The following is a 25,002-nucleotide window of genomic DNA, read 5'->3' on the forward strand; positions in this document are numbered from 1 at the left end:
CATTCATTTGTTTCCCGGCATGGGAGGAAGTGGTTCTGCCCTGTGGGTTGGCTGAGGCTGGGGTGGCGCTGAGTGGGCATATGGGAGAGCTGACTCCTACTGGGCCAGGGCACACTCGATTTCTAGAACTTTACATTCGCCCTGCATTTTGAAGGACTAAGTAGGACTACCAAACGTACAGAGCAGTGAACTACTCTTGATCTCATGGTCCCTGGCGAGCTTTGCCACCCTGCTGGTACAGTCTCACAGGAAACTGCGTAGATCAGATTGCCTGTGAGAAGGAGGTTGGTCTCTAAAGGAACAAGTCACAGTACAGGACTGGATTGGAGGGAAGGGCCCCTCTCTGGGGAATGGAAAGGGTGGATTTGAGGAGAGGATGGGGAAAGATCAGTCTTGGCATAATCGGTTTGGACTCCAGATCACCGTTTTATCAGGAAGGACCTAAGATGTTGAAAGGCCCCTTTTATTTATGTGTGCTGGAATATCAAGGAGACCCTCAGGTAACTGACTGGAGAATTTTACAGCCCAGATGTGTCCTGGAGCTCGCTTTCGTCTATTTCCCACAAACAGGAGGTGGTGAGAGGGGTCTGCTGGGTCACCCTTGCTCGCACCCTCCATGCTCTCTGATCACCCCCACCCCCACCATTAGTGTTCAGAGTCGACCTGGTTGTTTCTGGGGTTATCTTTTCTCCTTTTTTATAAAGTAAGGTCTGTTTCAAAAATGCTGAATGTGTTTGGGTCTGTAGGGAGGTTCAAGGCCTGCAGCGTTTGATTACTGCAGTTCTGTTTTGAGAGCACATGCTCTTTAGGTCCCAAGCCACTTTAATTCTCTCTCCTTATCTATCGCAAATCATAATTTCGGAGTTATAAATAACACTGATCTATCATGAAAGATACAGTTGTTACACATACTATGCTATTCCCCCTCTAATGGAAAAAAAAATCTCAGGTAACATTGAGTCCTTTGTGAAAATCTCATTTTCTTTATAAGCTATCTGTGGTGACCAGTCAAAAATAGAGAGAGAAACTTCTACTTACATTGTATTCATATTGTTCACATCTTACAAATTTTGTATACCATTCGTATTCAGTCTAACTATACTGTCAATCCTCTGCTCATCACAAGTATGTATTAGGCACCAACCGTGTGCAAAACAGAAAGATGAGCACCATTTGTCTTTAGCATTTATGGTGATTACTCATTGAATCTATATATGTACCTGCAAAATGTCTGTTATGCAGTCTCAGGGGTAGAGACCTGGGAATCAAGGAAATGGGTTCTATTCTTGGCATAGTCCCTGACTTCTGCGTGACCTTGGCCAGTTATTTAATCTGCACTTCCATTTCCCCTTCTGGAAATGGTCACTGCTGTGCCTCCCCTTTCCTAGGACACACAGCTATGAATGAGTTAAGTCAGAATATCATTTTAAATTACATTTTCTTCCTTCAAAAAAAGCTTGAAATAATTTTCCCAGTTGTTGCACAATGCTATTTCCATTCAGTTTCTTATAAATTATAAAGCAATTTGACCATTAACTCTGAGGATCAGTGCCAAATTATTAATAACAGAAAATTTCAACTTAAGAAAGTAGAAAGCCTTACATGTAAGAATAAACTCTGATACAAAACTGACTCTGTAATGATCATGTTAATAATGACCCAGTAAGAAAAAAAGTACAGCAGCTCCTCCACCATTGGTGTCAACCCACATTCTGTTCGGTGCCAACCTGGACCACCTTTGCCAGCCTTTGTCCAGCCTGTACAAATGAAGGCATTCTCATTCTCTGCCCAGTTAGCTCTAAAACCTTGCTTGCCTTCTTTGATCTTTTGCCAGTGAGGCCCTTCAAGATGCAAAAAATGTTGGATTCTCAACTCATGAAAGGTTGTTCAGTACAGTATTCTTTATTACTTTCTTAGTTAAAATGGTGAGTTTTCTAAGAAAACCCTACTAGACATACATAGACTCTCAAGGAACTGCTTCCAAAACTCTAAAGTAGGTCAGAACTGGAGTCTAAAATAATTACATGCTTTAGAAGTTAAATAGAAAATAATCTTCCCTGCCATTCTCAATGACAATTTGATGGCCCATTTCTGAAACACTCTTCATCTGCCCGAGCAGTAGAGTACTACTGTGGGGGTCTAGAAAAAGCTGACCACTCCAGGATTAAGTGTGGTTTACTGTTTTCCTCTGGGGAATTGCGGGGCTTGGGGGTGGCCTACAAAATCAGGGAAAGGCAGCCGCATCTAGGAACTATGAGAAGGGCTTGCCTAATTGCATTTCTCTATTGTTTACGTCAGCAAATTGGCAAGAAAGGAAGGCCTGAATCATTAGCGATGTGTTAGGGATAGATCATTTGGGGAAACACAGCTTTGCACATCAGTGGGGTATGTAAAATTAACAGGGCAAAAACAAAACAATTGTTAATGGTAGTTAATTAGAAATGTACTCAAGGACCCAAATTTAATTGACTGCCAACATGAATGTCTATTATTTTTATGCTGTAACAGTTTTATGTCCCATATTTTATTTTCTGTCTACAAAACGAAAGTTTTAACAATTGAAAAATTGAGAAAGTCAATATTTCCCGGGGCAAAATGTAGGTCAGGTGTCTGAGGGAAGCTGTAATTTAAACTCTTCTTTTGGAAATATGACCACATAACTCATGTTTTAATATTTATCACATTCCTCTTAAGTCTATAGACAATTTCTATCTATGTGTCTCAACATATATTCTATGCAGCGTGGGTATGGGTATGCAGCCTCAAATCAGGCATGCTACAGAGAATTTTAATTTGCCACAAACAAAACCTTGAATCAAAATGAGGACTTTAAAGAAGACCACTTGACTAAAGACCACTTTAGCAAAACTTTGAGTTTGAACAAACAGCCAAATAAAACTGGCCATCTTATACAGGAGGCTTTCATCACAAGCCAAAAGTGAATGTTCACTTACTAATGAGAAACTTCTTGCATTCTGTTATATAATTACTGGATGAGGAAGTGCACACTACCCAATGTGAATGCTCAGACAACAGCCCTTGTTAATATTTCATGCAAAGTCCTGAGAACAGAGTACGAGTTCATTTGCCAAATGCCTCTTTGCCACTTTTCTATGCTTTGCGAGATTTTCCTCTTTTTCCCACTCTTCATAATAATACAATGAATCTGATGAATAATTGTTTCTAATGAATTAACTGTCTCCTGTAATTGCTATCAAACATTTCATTGTGTTTTAAATTAAACCAAAAGGCTGAGTCATAGGAAATCTATGCTGATTATAGGGATCTATTCAACAAGATTCAATGTAGCTTCCCAGGATTTGGGATACCAGAAGATAGTGACATACAATTTGGGAAGATTCCCTGAGAAGACTGGCAGAACCTCTCAAATTTTCTTTGGCTATATTCACAGATTTTTTTTTAAATTTTCATTCTTAAATCTAGAAACTAATGTCCTGACACAAGATTGTTAGGTAATAGAGAAATAGAACAAATCATTTGTAAAACATGCACCTATGCTTGGAAATCTACATTTTAGATATATCTTCATTGATGTGGTAGATTGTTTCTTGAAATATGGAATCTACTCTGTGGTTTTGATGTAAATTCACTGCCCTTTTAGTAAAAAAGCAGAAGCTGGTGGATTGAGAAGATGGAAAGGGGCTTGATGGATTTAGATCATGGCCCTGGCAGTGCCTTATAATGAGCTTCTAGTCATGGGCCCTTGTTTCTTCACACTTTCTCTAGAAGCCTCATAGGATGTTTTGTCACCTTGAATGCAATGGTCTACTTAATTATAACAGCTGTAGTAGATTTCATCAAAGAGTCCTTTCTGGTGCCAAAAATTGTGTTCATCCCTTTACACATATGATCTCTAATCTGTACAACAATTCTACATAATGGTTATAACTTCCCCTACTTTCCCATAAGGAAACTGAAGCTCAACCAGTTATTTCTCAGGTGTTTTCAGATTATAGAATAAAAGGAGAGGGGCTAACTAGGTTGGCACTCAGAAGCTTACTTTTCCTGGATGTCCCATGTGGCTTCTCAGAGTGGATCCCCTTGGATTCCCAGAGGAAGTCCTCAAGGGGACAGGTTTGGGAGAGCCCTGGCCTAACCTATTAGGTTTGCTCTTGTCAGCAGTGAGTTAGAACTGAGCCTATTTGTTGAGTTGGAGTTGAGCTGAGAGTTGGAGAGAAAAGGAGAAAGAGGGTAGCAGCAATTAGAAGAATTTGGCTCAAATTTCACAACATCTTTGGGAACCAGTGATGACCTGCAGTTGGTTTGGGCTCCAAACCTGCAGGAAGAAGTGGACCCTTTGAAGGGGTATAAACTCCAGTGGGATGGGCAGGTCTAAATAAGTCCACCCTCAGGAGGGTGGCAAATCAAACAGTTAATGGGCCTATTTATTGTGGCACTTTCCCCTAATAGTACTGTCCCTCTCTGTGACTTACTCGCCATGCTGGGGTATTTGATCTCCTGCAGGAAAGTACCATTCTCTCGTGTATTGTTCAGGATTAATGTTCTAGATTAGGATTCAGCAAGCACTCAGCCCACAGTGGGCCTCACGAGCTCATGGATATTTAGGCAAAGAAGACATGGGAGAGTAAAGAGATGAAAACGGGGGATCAAAAGAAAATGAAGGAGAAAACGTGAGAATTTGCACTTGATGAGTGAATGGAATGGGGACGTGGAGGCTGCAAGTTTCAGCCTCACCACACCTTGACCTAGTCACTGCAAATGATTAATTCACTTAGAATCACGGGATGTTAGAGATTTAATTTTTAAAAAGAGCTTGTTTTACAGATGAGAAACTGTGGCTCAAAGATAATTATCTCTCATCTCACAGCTAGTTAGTGGCAAGCTTGGGACTAGATGTGTGTCTCTGGTTTCCTGTTGCTTATCATTTCCAACACAACATTGTGTTGAGTCTCATGGGAGGTGCTTACAGTGTGGTCAGCCGTGGCTGGCAGATGGTGAGTGCGGCCGTGTAGAGGAGCACCGTGGAGGAGGTGGGATTTGAGCCCTAAAGACGGAGGGTAGGTCCTGGGAAGTCAAATGGAAAGAGAGAGGAATAAAGATGTGACAGAGTGACATGGGGGTAGGAATGGGTTGAGGAGCTGAAGAAAGACATGTCAGAAGACAATTTGGTTGGCTCATCAGGCGTGGGTTGAGAAAAAAATAAAAACCCCAATTGCAAAAGTAAGTTTGGACCCACTGTAGGAGTTCTGGAGTGGATCCTGCATAGTTGAGCCAGGCAATCATTTGGCTGCAGCTCACCATCCCTGGCCAGTGCCTGGGTGTCCCGCTATCTATTGGCCAGAAAACTACCTTGTCCCTTCTTACTGATGGAGGGACTCTTATAGACTCAGTCTTGGACATCTTCTGCCTGTGGCACTTCTTCAGCATGTGTTATCTGTATCCCTGAAACTCTGCCTTCCATGTATGAAAATGAAGGTCTTGGATTTTCCCTCAGGCCTTTTTTTTTTTTGAGACAGAGTCTCTCTGTTGCCCAGGCTAGAGTGCCATGGCATCAGCCTACCTCACAGCAACCTCAGACTCCTGGGCTCAAGCAATCCTTCTGCCTCAGCCTCACAAGTAGCTGGGACTACAGGCATGTGTCACCATGCCCGGCTAATTTTTTCTATATATATTTTTAGCTGTCCATATAATTTCTTTCTATTTTTAGTAGAGACGGGGTCTCACTCTTGCTCAGGCTGGTCTCGAACTCCTGAGCTCAAACAATCCTCCCGCCTCAGCCTCCCAGAGTGCTAGGATTACAGGCGTGAGCCACCATGCCCGGTCCCCTAGGGCTTTTAAAAAAATTACATGGGTCTATATTTTTCCAGTTTCTTGGGTTTTTAATGTTCCATATGCTTTGTCATCATCATTGAAAATTATGTACGGTGATCACGGATTGCTACCTTATTGACAAATCCTTCCTCATGACCATGAAAACATCCTTGAAAGAATAAGATGAGGAAAACAAAAATGGGCATTTAAAGACCATCTGGAGGCAAATAGAAGACTGTGGCTGTGGGAGGCTGTATGGTCTAGGATTTCTGCTTTACTGACAGCTAAGTTATTAAGCACTCACCTGTGGGATGTGAAGTGTTGAATACATTTTACATGCATTTTCTCATTTAATTATCACAGAACTTCTAAGAGACAGATATAATTTACCATTTTCCAGATCAGGTACAGAGTGCACCTTGTTAGGAAACCAGTCCTGGTTGATGTGTCACAGAGACTATAAATGTGTGGCCTCCCAATACATCATCAGCCGGGCGATTGAAAGCACTTCATTTGTCACTACCAGATTGGTTCTGTAACAACTCCTTAGACATTAAAATGAGTAATTTTTGGTCAAAAGTTTGTAACCCAGAAAGCAGATATGTTTTAAGAAACCTGTGTTGTGATATCAAGAGAGGTGACATAGTCTAGAGTTTAAGGACATGGACTCTGAAGCCTGAGTCCTGGCTCTGTCACCTACTACCATTTGCTAGCTGTGTGTTTCTGGGCAAAATAAACCACCTCTCTGAGTCTGGGTTTCCTCATCTGGGTTTCCTCCTATACAGTGGAGGTAACAACACTGACATTGTAAGGTTGTGGGGCGGAATTCAATGAAAAAATATATGTGAAGTACTTGGCCCAGTGCCTGGCACAGTGCAAGTGCTAAGTTTGTTTGCTGAAGGTCGCCCAGGGCTTCTCGTACTTTTAGGCAGCCCTGGGGCTGCTCACTGCAAAGTCACTTCCCTCTGAAGTGGCATCATCACACACTAAAATCTGGGAAAGCGGACAATAATCCAACAAGATGATCCATGCTGTTAGGTTAATGTTCTCCCAGGAAACATAGTTGCATCTTTGCACAGGTCCTCTGACTATGATGATTTATTCCCAAGAAATCAGAATGGGATCAGAGATTGTAGACATTTCCAGTTACTTAGGAAATTAGAGGAGTTATAATATCCCAGGATCTCCTCTCGTTCATAAATTCTACCTCAGCTGCTCAAACGCTCATTGACCCAAGTCTTGCGCAGCCTACAGCAGCATGTGGGCTCTGGGCATTGTACTCGCATGTGCTCAACTGTATTCTGACATTGTTCCATGAATTTGACTTGTCTCTTCGATAAACACATACATCCTTAATAACAGAAGATACTACATCATCTGCTTGCTTCGGGGGACATGATTTTCCATCTTACATGGAATATGAGTGAGCTAATTGGTTTTTATTTGAATAAAATGGTGCTAGTAATTATGAGCCCATATTTTGCCCGCCCGTGAAGAAAGGAGGAGACCACTGCCGGTCCGTTTTCTATCTCTCGTTAGGCCAGAAGACGCCTCTCCACATGTCAGCGTCGCTGCCTGAGTTGAAACTGCCATGACTATCAGTTTGTCAGGCGCTGATACTGTGCACAGAGGTTATCCAGGTCCCCAGTAGATCCCCTGTCTTCATTAATATTTGTCATGGCAAATGGACAGGCACGGATGGTGGTGACATGGTGCTTAGGTTAGGGGGTGTGTGAGAGGTCACTTGACGGTCACTAGTGCCCCTTTTTCAGCACATTTGAGGACAGTGTGGATGGCAGGATTGACGCCTAATGGGAGGTTGGGTCCCCATGTCATCAGGCCGTTCTCTGTCAGGATTCACTCTCCTCATCAAGCAGTTACCTAAGCAAAGACGTGTGTTGCCCTTCTACTGTTTACCAGGTGACTGGGCCGGAAACTGAAGCTATAATGATGAATAAAGCACAGGCCCTGCTCCTAAGTAGCTCCCAATGTTGTCAGATAATAAAATGGCAACGCTAATGGTCTGTCTACTGTGGGCCAGGCGCTGTGCTGAGTGCGTTACACAAATTGACTCATTCAATGTTAGGTATCACCCTAACATTTGCTGATGCCAAAGGGATTTGCTGTAAATTCTTTATTTCCCTTCTGTTTATTTTTTAATGCCTTTCATAAAACTAGTAAGACATGGTAGCATGAGGTTGCCTTTTTGAGTTGGCATTGCTAAGAACACATCCATTCCTACAGAATTTGAAGTGGTTCACAAAAAGTACAATAAATAATTGAGCAACTCTGGATGAAGTGAGAAAATGGGGTAAGACCGTAGAGATACGGCCCACGTGCTCTACTTTCTAGTTGTCAAGAGAGAGAAAGAGAAAGGAACGTGTGCAAGATTAAGTGGCCCATGAGATAAAAACAAACCATGAGAAGGACAACCTTTGAAGGAACTGAGATCCAAAGAAATGATTTCTTCTCTCATGCTCTGTGGGATACAGTAGGCAAACACCTTGACCACATTTCCACGGCAGTGAGTGTCACAGGACGGATAATTTTACCATCTTCGGTGCTGGCAATGATATAGCTTCAAAGGAGAATTTATTAAAAGTGATTTTTGTGGGCTGTGATCTAATGACAAAATTTCAGAATGGTATAAGAAATCAAAAAGACTTCTGAGCAATTTCCTATGACTACGATTCTCTTAATTGGGCTTTTGTTATCCAGGATTACATAACTAAAAAAATTATAAAACCATGGTTTCAGCTCAGGTCTGGCTGGTTCTAAAATCTGTGTTCTTTATGCTAAACTATTATTCCCAAAGCTTTCTGGTTGTTTCGGTATCGACCACTACATAATAAGTAAGCCATTCTCCTTTTTGTGAGAACCAAATATAATGATAGTTTAAAATATTCTTCACTGAGTGATTGGAGGTAACATCTTAAGCCTCCTTCGTAAATGTTTTAAAGGATATTACTTGTTGCCACTTCTATCATTTTCCTAAAGATTTTTAATTTATCAAATCATCCTTCCTCAGCTAAGCAGTCCTTCACTAAGAAAAAGAATGAGTGAACAAAATAGGTGTTCCCTTTGAGCCTCCTATCTGGGTGTAACCAAGGAAACACCCACACTTTTAGCCTCCAGTCACTCAGGTGTGGGGTGGTAAGATCCCCTGGGCCTGGCTCAGAGTCTGTAAAGGAGCGGGGGAGGGGAATGGGAGGGAGTGTCTGGTTGTGGGGGAGGGGAGACTGCCGAGCTCATGCTACAAGCAAGCAGAAGAGCAGGGGAGGAAGGAAAGCAAGGGCTGGGAAGAAAGGCCTTGTTGGAAGTGTGAATGGACCACAGGGCCCTGGAGAGCAGGAAGCAGCACAAGCCAAGAAGCTCACGGAAAAGCTCTTATCTAAACAGAGGTGGCCCAGGACGCTGGATCCCCTCCACCATTGTCCACGGAGCTGACCCACAGCCTACAGTCCCCAAAACCCTTCTCCACTCCCCCTTCTCCATCGAGACAAGAAGTAATTTTCAGTATGGGCTCCAAGGCGTCATAAGGTCTCTCGAGGCACAAGAGAGTCACTCCTCCAGAGTCCCCTCGGCCTGACCCTGTGACCACCCTGATGGCCCAGGCCCTTTTCCTGGAGCAAAAGGAGCAGGAACCATTCTGTCTAAACACTCCTTCCAACTCTACGCCTTTTTCTGCCAGCATCCTCTCTCCTATATTGTTTTATTTGTTTTAAGAGAACGTGAGAGGAGGGGAAAAGATAGTGTTTGCAGATTCTCTTAATCTGATGGCTCAGACACACTATCGCTGATGTGTTGACACGACACCCACGGTGGCAGAGGAGTGTTTAGATCAGCCCCTCTACAGGATGGCGCACCACGATGGCCAGCAGCCCCGGCCGTGCCCTCTGGCACCGTTCCAGGTGGTCTTTTTTTCTTCCAGTGTTTTTAAAATACATTTTACAGCCTCAATTTGCTCATTATTACTCCTTTACCCTTTCGTTTCCTAACTTGAAATAATTCAATATTCTTTACAAACAGATTCTAATCACAGGCGAGCACGTGCAATAAAATCCCATTAAACAGATAGCAGAGTTCCTCAGATTTCATCATCCAAAACACACAAAAAAAAGAGTGGGAGATTATTCTCTGTCTCGGGACTTTGTAGAACTTTCCAGAGCCTCTTTTTTCCCTAAGTAAATGTGCTTTAATTATACATTTAATATAGACATTCATTCCTCAGGCTCAAATAGGCCACCATTGGGTGTCGGGGTGCTCAGCTCACCACTGCCCTCCGCCCCCCACTGCAGAGCCCTCTTTAAAGTACCAGAGTCCACACTGAAACAGGCCAGCTCCAGCCCAGAGCACGCCCACTGATCATGCAGACAAAAGTAAGTTACCAGGAAGAGAAAAAAATGGTGATAAAAACTGAATTGTTTTACTTTGTTTTAAGATTTTTTTAAATGATAAAATTCGTTAGCCAGTAGAAAGCAAAGAGTTCCTATAATTTCAGCATCAAAGCATTTTCATAACCCAAACCAGAATTTATGTAAAAAATGTAATTATCAAGTGCTCTTCTGCCCTCTACCCTTCTCCACCGAAAGACTAGGTACATTTTTCTCCCTCTTGAAAGTGAAAATTTACTTTTTCTTGATGTCTGACTTTGTGTCAACTGGAATTCAGAGGACCCCCCAGATTTTTCCTTGGGAACTCTGAGCCAGCTTTCCTCCTAGGAAGCATGGTAGTAAGCGTTCAGGGAGGTTCCTGGGGAACAGAAGTCCCCCTGTGTAAGGGACTAAGCTCTGGCACAGCTGAAAGAGCTAGGAAAGGCTGGGCTCCTGTTCCTGTGAATCTGAGCAAGTCACTTGATCTTCCTGAGTCTCAGTCTCCTTATTGGTAAAAGGGTTTGTGAAATAGGGATCATACTACTTGCTTCACTGGGTGGCTGTGAGGATTAGTCGAGGCAAAATGTGTATTGCTCCTAGCCCAAGACTTAGTAGCACAGAGTAGCAGCTCAGTAAGAACAAGTTTCCATTCAGACAGCCAAGAGTCAAACGTTAGCACAACAGAGATTTTTGAAAGAAAAGGTCAGTTTAATAACATTTACCGTAGGGTGAAAGGGCATACTAAAACAAACAAACAAACAAACAAACAAAACAACTCTTCATCTTAAGACTCAGGTTATAGAGTTGACCTTGTAGAATTAGCATGATTATTAAACTTGCACAAAATCATTTCTTATACCAGATAACTACAGCAGTCTTGGGTGCTATAACAGGCACTCAACAAATGGGCAATTTCTGGAAAGGCTAAATGAAAGGTTGAACCATGCCACCTAATTCTCCAGAGAATCTATCATTTTCTCACATGAGAGAGCCACTTCAAAGAAAACGCAAATACTCACCATCAGTGGCTAAAGCTCACCCAGCTGGACTCTTCCTTCTGATTCCACCAGATGCGACAGTCCATCCTCTAAAGAAAAGAACATACCAGCTCTAAGTTTTAGGTGGGAGAGGTGAAAGGACGGCAGGAGGAATGAAGAAAATCCGAAAATCAGAGCTGTTAAAAACCAGCAATTAAGAAAAAGCACACGTGAACACAAAAGGGTGCCTTTGAGTACACACTGCATTGTATTTCCTGAATGTTGGATTTGTAAAGGTGAATGGAAACTGAGTTGAGTTCAGGAACTGCAGGGTGACAAAGTGAGCTCTAATGTAAACTGTAATTGTAGACTGTGCACACATTGCACGTTCAATACATTTTGATTATGTAAGATGAGAGATGTTTACCAAATTTTGCAAAGAAGCTGACCATGTCATGCAAAAAGAGCTAAAAAATACATTAAATCCCCAGGGTAGTAATGGTGTTTGTGTAGTGAATATTTGGGAAAGTTTTTCTTACTAGATGCAAAGAAGTATTGGAGTATAATAACTTCTTGTTATATGATGGTCGGGCATGGGTATCAGGTTACACATGGTGTCAGGGTTAAGTGCACAGATTCTGAAATGAGCCAGAACTGAGTACAAATTCTGCCAGCAGTCAATGTATTCATCATGATTATAAGTTTGACCCCGGTGTTGGCTTTGCCTTTTCCTCTGGCCCCATGCTGCCTTCATCTGTCTTTGGTCACAGAGGAGCCAGATATTTATGAGTGTGGAGGGAACAGAGCAAATTCATCACCACTACAAGAAAACCATCCCAAAGCATGTAGGTCAGCAGTGTCATCTACATACATGGAGGGTGGCAGTTTCCCATCCTGTGTAGAGAGACTAGTAACTTAGACCAGATGGGAGGGCTTCACAGATGGCTCCCACTTGGAGCTAAAAAGACTGACATGTCACAGGTAGGGTCCAGCTTCTGTGCTGTAAACATAATTGGCTGCTTTCCTTCCATTTATTTATACCAATCTCCATTCTGAAACTAAGTTGTGTCAACCCCAGAGCAATCGACAGAGATGACATGGAGTACACTCTTACCCCAGAAATTTTTTTCCTTTCACTGGTTATAAATATACCTCCATGCTATTGTACTTGGCGTGCCGTATGCAAATGGAGGCAGGAGTCCTAAAGCTCATTAGGAAAGGGACAGAGGCTTGGAGCATAGAGAGGACAGCACCGAGCTAAAGCTGATAACAGTGGCCTTGTCCAGAATAGTGCATGGGAGCTTTCTTATCTCGCTTTGGCAGGAGGCACTGTGGACTTCCTGTGCGAAATCAGGAGCGAAGCTGCTTTCCTCTTGTTGTTCAGCTTCCTCCCCCCTCAAGAAGGTTCCCAGCACAGTGATTATCTTTGCATCTTCAAACATGGCACAGTCTACTTCCTTAAGAGCTTGATGTATTCTTAAGGCTCAGGCAAATTCCCCTCCCCCTAAATCTCTTTTCGAGTGCTGTTATAGAGTAAGGCTCCTAAATGACATTCTATTTTTATGGTTCCAATTACAAAGAGGGAAAAATAACAGCCCTTAAATTAGAAAATAGCCACAGAATCTGTCCTGTTCATTTGGAGGACCTGGCAGTAAGTCTGGCCTATAGTTTCCATGCTAGGGCTTATGTAGCTAGTAACTGCTCTTAGAGCCGTGGGCGGGGAGTTGGGCCATGGGGGAAGGTGGGGGTGTCAGAGGTCGCCAGCCCCAAGTGAACTCAGACAGCAGACCGTATTTCCCTTGGGAAACACCTCGACTTGCTTTTTACTCTAATGTATTTCTCTGCATTTCCTGAAGACCAAGTGTATGAAATTAAGATCTTCGACTAAGGCCTCTCTTATCTTTTTCATTGCTTTGGGGACTTCAGTTGTTTGATGTCACAATCCCAAGAATGCATGCACATGTCTAATCTAGGTGCACTCATGTGTATGCATATATATTGCATACACTCATACATGTACTGAGTGTGTGTGAAAGAAAGCCAAGTAGAAGTTTAAGGTATAGATGTTATTATCTAGAAAATGCAGAATGCCAATAATGAAAGATAGGGCAAAGTGACTTTTATATAATGATTTAAAATTGTTATCATTAAAATATTTCTAATAAAGGAGAAAGTGTATAATTTCTCTTTGGTTCAGTTATCACTACTAATCAGTAAGGGTTAAAATGTTCACTTATTTTACCTGTTGAGCATAAAGAATAGCTATTAGATATTGTAGAAATTCCATAAGGAATGGTTAGCTCTTATTAATTCTTTTTTATTTTAAATCTTATAATCTAACTGTAAAAACAGGCATTTTTAAAAACATTTGGGAAAATCTGACCTATGGTCTATGTACAAACATCACCATGGAATTATTGCTAATTCCATTAGGTATAAAAGTAGCATGTGATTATCTTAGAAAATGTGCATATTTTTAAGAAATACTTAAGTATGTAGGGCTAAAAAGACAAGAGGTCTGGAAATTGTTTTAAAATACTTCACAAAAGAAAAATCTAAGAAATAAGGGATAGATGAAGCAAATGTGGTAAAATCTGAGAAATGGGTATATGGGGGTTTATCACACTATACTCTGTATTTCTCAGTATGTTTGAAAATAATAAACAGTTAAAACAAATGAAAACTCTTACCAGAAACAATGTATCAGGTACCTGGTACCTGTCCTGTTGGTATGTGTACAGATGTCTATGGAGTGCCAATTACATGCTAGGCCCTTGCTTGGCTACGGAGACAGAGTGGATTAGTAGATTTGGCCCCTGTCCTCTGGTAGCTGTTGGCCCAGTGGCATTAAGTGGATACCAAAAGGTGGTGAGTACTCTGCAGGGAACGTTGGAGGGCACGCAACGTGAGGGACAGGAGCCGAATCCAGTAGACTTGAAGTTTAACATTCTGGAGTTTTTTCTTGGCCCAAGAACCAGAAAGGAATAACAACAGAACTTCTTCTGACCACAGTCCCTTTTATCTCACCTTATTTCCCCACTTACTTTTTCCTCTTACTTTCTTCCCACATTAGTCATGATTCCTCTTGCCTACTTAAGATGAACCACTCATTGTTTCTGGAAATTAGGCTTTAAAATTCCTCTTGCTTTGAAAATCTCTAGAATCTGCCCAAGCCATGTACAAATTAGAGACCAGCAAGCTTTCTGCTCACCAAAAATTCTAGCCCAGAAGGTAAGAATGCAAAATGGTTAAATGTTTCAAATAAAGAGAAAGACAGAGATTTTATGGACCTTAAAGATAAACAACATCAACACCCTTATTTTATATGTAAACGCTTGAGGCCTGAGTAAAGAGCTTGCCATGACATCCCAAAATTTGAACAGAAATAGACTGAATTTAATAACTGCTTCATGCTGTTTATTTCCATATGCACTTAATTAGCCCTGGGAAAAAATTGTTGTATAATTGAACACTCTGATTAAAAGCCAGCCTTTTAGAGATGTGAAATGCTGTTATTTCCTCAAGGTTTCCATTCATTAACATAATTTCATTTATTTCCCTGTGTTTGCATGTTACTTCTACTAGGAACTAATTAAAATCTAGGTATTTAATTTTCTAATTTATGTATTTTATTTAATATTTAACATTTAGAACAGGAAGGATATATGGTGGCACATTGGCATGGGGTTTTTCTCATAGTGGGCATATATATTTTTTAAGTTTTGAGTATGAATATAGGGAAAAAATCTAAAGGAAAGAAGATTCACATAAAATTTTTGACTTTGTTATCTGAGGACTTATCCAGTGGTTTTCATTTCACTTGTCACCACTGTCATTGGCTGTACCATGCTGCTAAGCAACATTGTAATGACTTATTTTTTTTTAATAGGTATGACTTTTGTTCCAATAATGAAGAGCCCTTTATCCTGGGTCCCGACAGCAACATAGGAAACAGAATTGAGAGCATCACTCAGCGCATGGCAATAATAGAAGGAAAGAATAAGGTATTGTTTGTAAAAATGAGTGCTGGGATATTTATTCTAAAAATACACTATCAGCTCCCAGTTCTAGGTTTATTGGAACCAGAAGTAATGCACATTTTCAAACAATTCAGAGAGAAGAAAGGCAATATCTGAGCTATGTCTTCATGGAGGTACACACTGAGACTACTCAAGCTGCTGTATTCTCCAACCAACCACAAGTTCCAAGAAAATGAGTACTTGTTCCGAATGGAAGAGGTGGAGCTGTCCTCTTGAACATCAGAATGGTCCACGTCAGTGCTTCTCAATCCTGGCTGCATATTAGAATACTTTACCAATTACTATTACGTCTTAATCTCTGGGGTGGAGCTCAGGGCTCATAAAAGCTTTCCAAATGATCCAACAAATAACCAGGACTGAGAAGCAATGACCTACATAAAGTGGGGTCCCAGTAAGAAAAGCTAGTACAAGACTTATGGCTAAAATTGAATGTTTCCATTTCATGAAATACCATGTTTTTCCTTCGCCTTTCTTTGCAAGGGCAAAGCCTAAGTTGGGATATGCAAACACACACAATCTATCAAGATTCCTGACCTAATCAGTGTGCCATTCATTTTCGACTCCCCTAACCCCCACTGAGCCTTCACAATGGGTAACAAGCCTGTGAACTCCACAAGTCTCAGTGCATCTCAGACCTAGTGGCTTTTTCCTGTTGAATTAGTAAAAAATACACTTGAAAATGTGCTATCGTCCAGCACAGGGATAGTGATTTTTTAAAAAAGAAAAAAATATCAAATTACCCCTTGCTGAAATGTCTATTTACACATGCATATCTTGATTTGGAGTAGAGACTATTAATACAGTGCCCATGTCTACTTGGAGTGTGGTTATGTTTATCTTATCTATTTATTCAGCTGTATTCTTTGCATTTGAAGATGACAAAGTAGATGGCATCATTCTTCATGTAGGATTTCACAATAACAAGAAATAACATCTGTATTTTACATTATGTAAAATTTTTTGACATATGCTAATGTCAACATCATTCTTTGGCAGGCCAGAGTGATTATCTCCATTTTAAAGATAAGAAAACTAGGGTTATAAGTTGATTAAACCAAAGCCACACAACCTAAAAGTGTAAATGAGAAATTCAAACCAAAGTCTTCCTATTCCAAAACCCAATCAACAAGGCCAACTAAGCCAATACAGAAATTATCTAAAGTGGTAATGGTTTATATAACATCAACAGTCACTTGCACAAATAAGCAGTGGTTAAACATTCCGTGATGTGTAGCTATTGATGAGAGAGTTTAATGCAATACTTAGAAAAGAGGAAATTCTGTACACTTGAAAGTTTAAAATGGGTGATACTACATATTTTTAAAAAGGAAATTGCCTCAGTTTACTAGCAGTAGACAGCTTGTTGTCACAAAATGCTAGAAAAATTTCAAGATGCCATTGGTGTATCAATTCGTTTTGCCTTTTCTTGACTATATCAGGTGACTGTACTGTTCATTGCTAGATATTCAAACAAGAATTTATGAACATAATTTCAGCGGTAACTTCTAGTTCTATTTTGGTATTCTATCCACAAAAATATACAGTAGGAAATAAAATGGAAAATGAGAAAGCTAGGTGAGGTTTCTGATTAGCCTGAACCATGAAGTAGCAGCCTGACTCCATATATAATGCCTGTCAAAAACGGTTGGAGTGGAATAAAAATCCTGGCTGAGATAAAAGAACATCCCTGATTTTTTCCGTGCATACTTGAAACAAATTTATTGTCTTATAGTTTTATAGTCATGCAGAAGATTTCAAATATAGACCTCTGTACACAGTTGGCACTTGTGCCACCTAACCTGCCAACAAGAGCCCCAGGGTCAAGTTCTGGCACTTTCTATGTGTATAACCACATGTAAATCAGTTCTCTCAACCTGAGTTCTCTCCTCCAAAAAACAAATGGAGCAAATGATATTTGCCCTACCTAGCTTCCTGTTATAAAGATGAAATGAAAAAACATCATGAGAAAGCCCTACACAAAGACTACTGTAATAAAGTGATTGTCTTATATACCCTACTATAATTCCCTAAACTGACTGTGATCATATACAATAAAGACTTTGTTAAACAATTGTTTACACTGAAAAATTTTTAATATTCTTGCTAAACAAAGTTATATAGGGTGCGCAGCCTACTAACAACTGTCATTGTAATTAGACTTTAAGTAAATTATTGACTTCATGTTCTGAATTTAGGATACTTTACTAATTTTACTTTTAGCATCTACTAATATGTCTTTTTGTGTATGTGGAAAAAAGATATCTTTCATATGATGATGACAAATGGAAGTTTTGCTATTTCTGAATTATATGCAGTGCTCTTTCCTTTACAGTTAAAACTGTTCTTATTTTCTGTATACTTTTAGAAAGCAAATTAAAGTCCCCATTGAGACCACGGTGATCCCTTTGCCCACTGGCACACAGTTAGCCTGCCCCGTAACGCCACACTGCAGACCAGTGGGCAGCACTCACTCACGCTGCAGCACCTGCTGAAATTTTTTCTTTGTTTTTTTTTTTTTTTTTGTTTAATTCAAGGGTATAGAGGACAAAAAGATTCAGTTTCCTTATTGGTAAGTTTTGGCCCAGATTTGTGAAAAGTGAGTCATCAACTGGAGTTGCTAATAACAAATGTAGGGTTTTTGTATTGTTTAAATGGGGTTGCCAGACTGTTGGGTTTGTAGATACGGAGTAGGAAATAGAAGGAACCCTGTGTTAGAAAAACATACAGGAAATACATATCACAGCATTAATTCTGTATGGCTGGAGAATGATGACAAATTTAATGTTTTAGCAACATTTCCATTGAAATCATTTTGACTGCACATTGAGAAGTATGTGTACTACTGGGTGAGACGAATTCATGACTAAAGCAATAAAACTAATCACAGAGTTACAGCTTGTGTTTCAGTTCCCACACACACACCAATTTTTTCTAATTCTCACATTCTATTTGCCCATCAACTGGCTCAAATGTGCCACCTTAAGTTAATTTTAGATTCTCCCATGACCTTTACACATCTCCCTGAAACACTTAAAAGGAAGCTATATTAGAAATATCCCGAGATTAAAATCACAGCTCCATATATAGATTTTTTTTAAAACTAATGCTGGAAGTTAAGTAGAATGACACATCATCCCATCCATTCTGTTCCGTGAGGTTCAAACGACGTGGTAGTAATAAATTACTAATGCTTCGTGAAAGGGAAGGAAGGAAGGAGCATGAAGCAACTGCAGGCTTACAGTACTTAACCATAGCTTTATGAGCATTCCTGGCTCATACAAGAGTCCAGAGAATGGACTTGAAGGATCTGTTTCTAATATCTACATCCTCAAGGTCTGTGCAGGCCAAGTGGAAGCACCCCCAAAGCGGAAACACCCCAAAAGTAAAATCAGTAAAAATGAGGAGTAAAAAGATATGCGACCTTTAAGAATATAGACAAATTACCCGCAGTGGAGCCTGCCCCAGAACTCACCTCACTCAGGCAACAAAAGACAGACTCCAAGGCATTTCTGTCACCATTTATCATGTAACCTGGATTCATTTCACTTCTGGGTACCTCAATTTTATTCTCTGATTGTACAAAAATTTCGACTTATCTGACTGTTTGTGGGAGACCTGCAAAATGGCCACAGCCATGCCCAGATTACCTGCACAGGTCCTCAGCATGGCAAATGGGTACATCTGAATCGACTTCCCCTTGCCATGAAATCCAGTTCTTGTTTTCAGTTGCTCTGAATTTAGCAAGATCAACATCATTTTTATAAAAACCCAAATATAACTTATAGGTGGAGGTAATTACTATTTATAATTTCAGACAATCTCAAGCCAACAGAATTGAGTTTTCCACTTACTTATTGAACAACAATAAATCTGAGAATATAAGCAAGTTTTTCTACTTAGGCCCTTTACGATAAACACTTGAGAACTAACTTCTTAAGAAGAACAGTGCTGGAGCAAGCATGAGAAGGCTTCATTTGAGCTCCCTGTTTCTGACCTGTTGCAAACTGCTTTGAAGCACCTGAGCCCAAACTTCCAGAGACAACGTGAGGGAGTCACAGTCTTGTTTGATGATCTCTGCCCTTCCAGCTGCCACCAGTGACAGTCGTTTATGTTGCCACCTAACAGCTTCTCCTCCACCTATTTCCATTTTCTTCCATCACTCTAATGTGGTGGATACAATAATTAAAGGAAATGTCTATCCAGAATTTTTTATTTCTCACCTCTTACAAAGATAAATAATCAAAAATAAGGAAGGAGATACTTGAGCTCTCTGTCATATTCTTCTTCGTGGATTATTTGCCTTCATATGAGTGTTTCCTTGCAACAGACAGAATAATTTATATTTGAACTTCAAGTAAGGAAATTCTCTATCACCTTAAAGGTTGTTAAGAGCAGGGATTTTGTCATATTCATCTCTGTCTCCCTTACAACATCTGGGTAATGCCTTGATAATCACTCGGTAAATGTTTGCTAAATTGAATGAAAAATGCCACATATTGCAGACATTTTCACTACCAATAGTTTCAATAATACACAGAGAATATATAGGTGGATGTCAGTAAGCACATCCTTCCAACAAACAGAAGAGAAAACATTGTTTAATACCCACTATAACCTGTGAAAATTACTGAGAATTTGGACCAATTAATTTGCTGGCTAAAAAGATCAGGAGCACGTTTTTAAGTCTATCTGATCTATAGATTAAAGATAGAAATACCTTAATTTATTAGATAGGATAAGAGAACACAAGTAAAATGCCTAGCACATTATCTAGAAACTCAGAAAATGTTAGGGCTCCTCTTAATGGCCAAACCATTTATATAGTATGTTCACCACCTTGGAAAGGTCACATTTCAGCCTATACATCACTTTAGCCTGTAAGCCACTTGATCATTATGCTTCAGCTAGCATACCCTATTAGTCTGGAGGCATAAACACAGCCTCTACAATTTCAAAGCCCATAACCAGTTATTCATGTCCTAGGAGACAGGCTGCAAAGATTTGTAAATAACTGGATCAACTTTATTTTTCATAATTTTAGGTATGAAAAACTAGCTTTTTAATTTTTTCCTAGATGCATTACTTTTTATGCAAGTTTGGGTTAAATTTAAGAACATTCAACACCTAACACTCTGGGAGGCTAAGGCAGGAGGATCACTTGAACTCAGGAGTTCAAGACAAGCCTGAGCAAGAGACAGACCCCATCTCTACCAAAAATAGAAAAAAGTAGCCAGGCATTGTGGTGCACACCTGTGGTTCTAGCTACTCGGAAGGCTGAGGCAGGAGGATCACTTGAGCCCAGGAGTTTGAGGTTGCAGTGAGCTATGGTGACACTACTGCACTCTAGCTGGGGAGTGAGACTCTGACTCAAAAAAAAAAAAAAAATAAAGCTTAACAATTTGTTTCATATTGCTAATTCTTTTCTTTAAAAGAAGACAGTGCAAATCTTTAAGCTGTCTAAATTTTTGTTTCATTACTTTGTTTCACTACTTTTTAGATATCACAGTTTGAAAAGTGCTTTCAAGTTTGTGCAAACTTGACTACTAGTTTCTTTGAGGCAAGATGTCAAATAGCAGCACTAAAATCTAGTGAAACAGTATTGTTATATTAATTCATAACTTCTATCTTCATTTTTTGATTAGGAATTGACAGAACTAGAAATTACGTAATTTACAAACACACACACAGAGTCCCCTTCAGGACCATTCACGGTTGCGTACCACATTATTTGAGCCAAAATGGTTCAGCCAAACTTTCTCTTCTGTCCTTACTTAACATGCCTGTTACACAACCAAATAGCAGAGAAGGCTCCCGTTTCCAGATGGCATCCATGCTCTCAGGCCACCCAAACAAAAGGGAAGGCCTCAGCCTCACCTGTTCCTCTCATTGACGTGGAACTGACCACCTCGTAGGGTAGGACGTGCAGTCCCACATCTCGGCTTCGGGTCTGTAATTGTTACGCCAGCAGCATGAGATAAATAAGATTGAAACCCTCATATGAGTCGGATGTCATAGGCCCCGGTCTCCTGAGGACCTGCTTTCCTGTTATTTTTCCATTCTTGCTGGGGCTCGGCACAGGGAGAGCTTTCTGGTAACCACCACCCATGCAATACTGTCCATGCTGAATGAATGGAATAGCTGAATCATTTCAACGCTCTGAAGTAGCTTAGGGATGTTCAAATAGGTCTTTGTCCTATTGCTAGCTAAAGCTTCCTTTTCTTTTGCAGACGGCCAGCACCTTGGTTGTGGCTGACTCTAGACTTTCTGGAATCTACAGTTGCATGGCTTCCAATAAAGTAGGGACTGTGGAAAGAAATATAAGCTTTTATATCACAGGTAAGCCACACATCCTATACCCACTGACAGCCTGGTGACCTCAGTCCCTCTTAAATCTCGTTTGCTTTTATTGTACTTATAGCTTGAGAGATTTAAAAAAAAAAAAAAAAAAAAAAAGCATTCCATAGAATTGTCAAACTTTGAGTACTTTCATCCTTGCTCTCAGGAATAGAATTCTACATCATTGGATCTCCTAAACTGTTATTTCCCTGAATTCTCTTTTAGAGTTATTTGTGTATGCCTCCCTCCCAAACTGGATTATGCATGTTGATTTTTTAACTCCCTTCAGTACTAGCATAGGGTCTGGCATACAGCAGTTGTTCAGTAACAATCAAGGAAACCAATTATAATACATATGATGACATGGTATTTGTTTAACTAAGAAGTTAATTGTTTCACAACTTAGGTAATACAGACTTTTGGGGAATGAGGCTCTCCCATAGAAATCTCAAAGTGAGCTTTGTTAACAATAGTTAATGGGCTATTTTTTGATAGCATTTAAGAATTTTTAGCCTTAAATATGATGGTCTCTGCAAATCTTAAAACCTCCAAGGTACACAAATGGCACTCCTTGGGTACAGGAAGGAAGCAAGTAGCTCAAAGTATAAAAACAATTGCCTGGCTCCACACTCCCCCAAATGCTGAGGAAACCTGGGCAGTCTGCCAACTCTCTGGAAACCACACTGCGTGGGGCAGGCCGCAGAAATTGCCAACGGGTCTCCAGAAAGAAATAGGCAGGTCCTATTCCATAAGACATGTGGGTTGTCAGATCACAGGAGCCTCGGGCAAGAGAGCCACGCCCCAGCAAAGCTGTGCCATGGGATATAGCCTGGAGTAGACACCCACATAGTGTCAGAGCTGGAAGAGACTCTGGAGGCTACTCAGCATTACAGCTCCCACGTTTTCCAGATGAGGAAATGGGATTTGGAGAGGTGGAGAGGTGCACGGCAGAGCCGCTCTAGACGAAGTCAGTCTCTCTCTCATATTGGAGAAGTAGAAGGGAAACCATGTTTGCATTCATTCCAAGTAGAAACAGGCCTTTTTTAGAGAAGGATTCAGACAGATTTCACACAGACTGGTTCTCTAATAAATCTCAGATGATTTGGACTAATTAAATACAGAAGTTTGTATTGTTCTTTATATTTGGTTGGAAGCAAGTCACTCTCTAAGTCAACAGTCGCTGTACGCCTGATTTAGAACACAACAGCACAGCAAAGCCTGTTCTGTACTGAACATTCCACAAGTTTGTGGCAGTTTAATCAGCACCATTAAACGGTACAGTTCACCTCTGTACTGAGCACTTGAAGGGACATCACTGAAGCCTTGTCTTTCTAGGAAGACAGTTCTCACACCAAGAATACAAAGAAGAAATGATAAAGGACACATGTCCCAGTATCAAAATGTGCGCAGAAGCAATGTAATGAATGAACTGACTTTCTAAAGCCATTGATGTCCGATAGAGATATACTACAAGCCACTTATGTAATTTAAATTATTCTGGTAACCACATTTTTAACAAGTAAAAAAAAAAAAGGTAAAATTCATTTTATTTAACCCAATATATCCAAAATATTATAATTTCAACATGTAATCAAAATTGTAAATAGTAGCACACTATTGCTTCAGTTTTTAAATTTAAATCAACTTAAAATAAAATAAATGAATACACTTCAGTTCTTCAGTCACACTAGCCACATTTCAAGTGCTCAAAAGCCACATGTGGCTCACGTGTACCATATTGGACAGTGCAGCTCTGAGGAAGGAGGTAGGATTCGCAGCAGTTTGGCGTAGCAGGGAGAGCGATGGAATGTAAATAAGTAAAGAAGAAGACAGGCTTGCCCTGACGTTTTCAGAGCCAAGGCAAGAGTACCAGTGGAGGCCCACAAACCATGTACCTAACTACTGACAAGTTCTAAATCAACCAAACAAGCAGCTATATATGTTTCAGCCTCCTTTGGACAAATATACTTTCATGATGACTCGAAAGGCTGGGCTAAGTTTAGAACTTCGGGACTACTCAGAGTTCCAGAGCAGATTGTAGTAACACTTGGCAATGTAGAAGGACTGGCTTACCCATCTCCTCTTGCCACCCTTCGCTCTGTTGCACAGTACAAGGGGCCATGCACCCACGGGTGGTCTTTCCAGCCCACACATCCAAACTCTGCCCATGTTCCTCACAAATTCTTCCCATGGCCACTTCTTGGACGGACCCAGTGGTGTGCACACCAACAAGCAGTCTGATCTCCAGAGGCCAGACCTAGGGAAGAGGGAAGAAGACTGAGCCAACCTGGAAGCAGACTTGAGATCATCTTTATAGGGAATTTTGAGATCTCAGGGACCCCCAAGCATGATGTAGGAATAGAGTGACACAGGCTCTGGGTAGGCATGTCCACTTGGCCCTGCAGACTCTTCCCATTGTGGCGAGGGGTACTGCCGGAACAGAGCCATCTAAAGGCCCAGGACAGGGACCCTTCTTGCCTGGGTCTGAAGACAGTACTATAAGAGGATGTGCTAAGGGCAGAGGGAATGTCATGCTCACTTCCTCATTGTTCAGAGTTCTCAAGAAAAGTTAAGTGATGCCTAGCATTTATCACAGCGCCAACATCTGGCCGTCCATTGAGTTTTTCATTGCTGCATCATATTTCTATGCACGGTATTGTTGCTGAAAGGGCCCCACCTGATAAAGTTGATCACCTGCTGAATTCAGGCAGAAATTCCCTCCCACCTCTCACTACATTATACAATTTATAACTATGAAGGGTTTGAAACCTGCTGTAGATCCCTAGGCTTATCCATAGAAAGGAAAAATGAGAATTCAATTCAAACATAGCTACTTGAAGCCACAATACTTTTCCTCTAGAAATCCAAGAGCTTTAATGTTAAAACTGAACACAAGTTCAGCCAATCAAGCCCCCAATTGCCTGGAATATACTTCCTCTGAATTCTTTTCTACCGGTCCTGAAAAGTTTTCGTTTTAATTAGTGACACTAGATTAACTTGCTTACATTTATTATTTATTTTTAACTAATTGTTTTGGTTTTTCTTCCTCAAATCTTTGTTAATGAGATTTATTCTCACTAGAGATAAGACTAAATACTCTTAGGAATGATGTACCTTACATGTGCGTTTTCTGAAAATATAAATGTATATTTGTTCAGTGTTTCTACTTGACTCAGGGCAATGCTTTAAAAAGTACCTGTCTAAAATTTTAATGCTCTAAAGATCTAGATTTGGATCTTTATTGAACCTCATTGCAGTCATGTTGCCCCTTCCTTAAAATGCAGTAACTTACAATTGCTTCTGAATTGATGAGAACTGGTTAACTGTGGCCATTAGAATCCTCAGCTGCCTCAACTCCAAACTTTGGCACTCACCTGTACATGGAATCTACTTCGAACAAGTCAAACTTCCTGGTATCCAGTTACTTTATGTTTAGAGAATGTTATTTCCATTTTTTTAGTGGAAGTAAAGCCTTCTTTATTT

The 25,002-nt window shown here is 40.5% G+C and overlaps 1 protein-coding gene across 2 annotated transcripts in view; it reads left to right on the plus strand.

Moving 5' to 3' along the window:
• Positions 1 to 25,002, plus strand: part of FLT1 (fms related receptor tyrosine kinase 1) — a 162,564-nt gene that overhangs the window by 61,476 nt on the left and 76,086 nt on the right. Inside the window, exons 11-12 of one of the 2 annotated variants that reach the window (XM_069467741.1) lie at positions 15,033 to 15,147; positions 21,411 to 21,519. In XM_069467741.1, coding sequence (XP_069323842.1) covers positions 15,033 to 15,147; positions 21,411 to 21,519 — 224 coding nt within the window. Of the gene's footprint in view, positions 1 to 15,032; positions 15,148 to 19,269; positions 19,339 to 21,410; positions 21,520 to 25,002 lie in introns of those variants that run through there. The other variant, XM_069467742.1, reaches the window with a different exon arrangement.

Source organism: Eulemur rufifrons, chromosome 4, assembly GCF_041146395.1.
Source record: "Eulemur rufifrons isolate Redbay chromosome 4, OSU_ERuf_1, whole genome shotgun sequence".
In the NCBI taxonomy this organism is placed as follows: domain Eukaryota; kingdom Metazoa; phylum Chordata; class Mammalia; order Primates; family Lemuridae; genus Eulemur; species Eulemur rufifrons.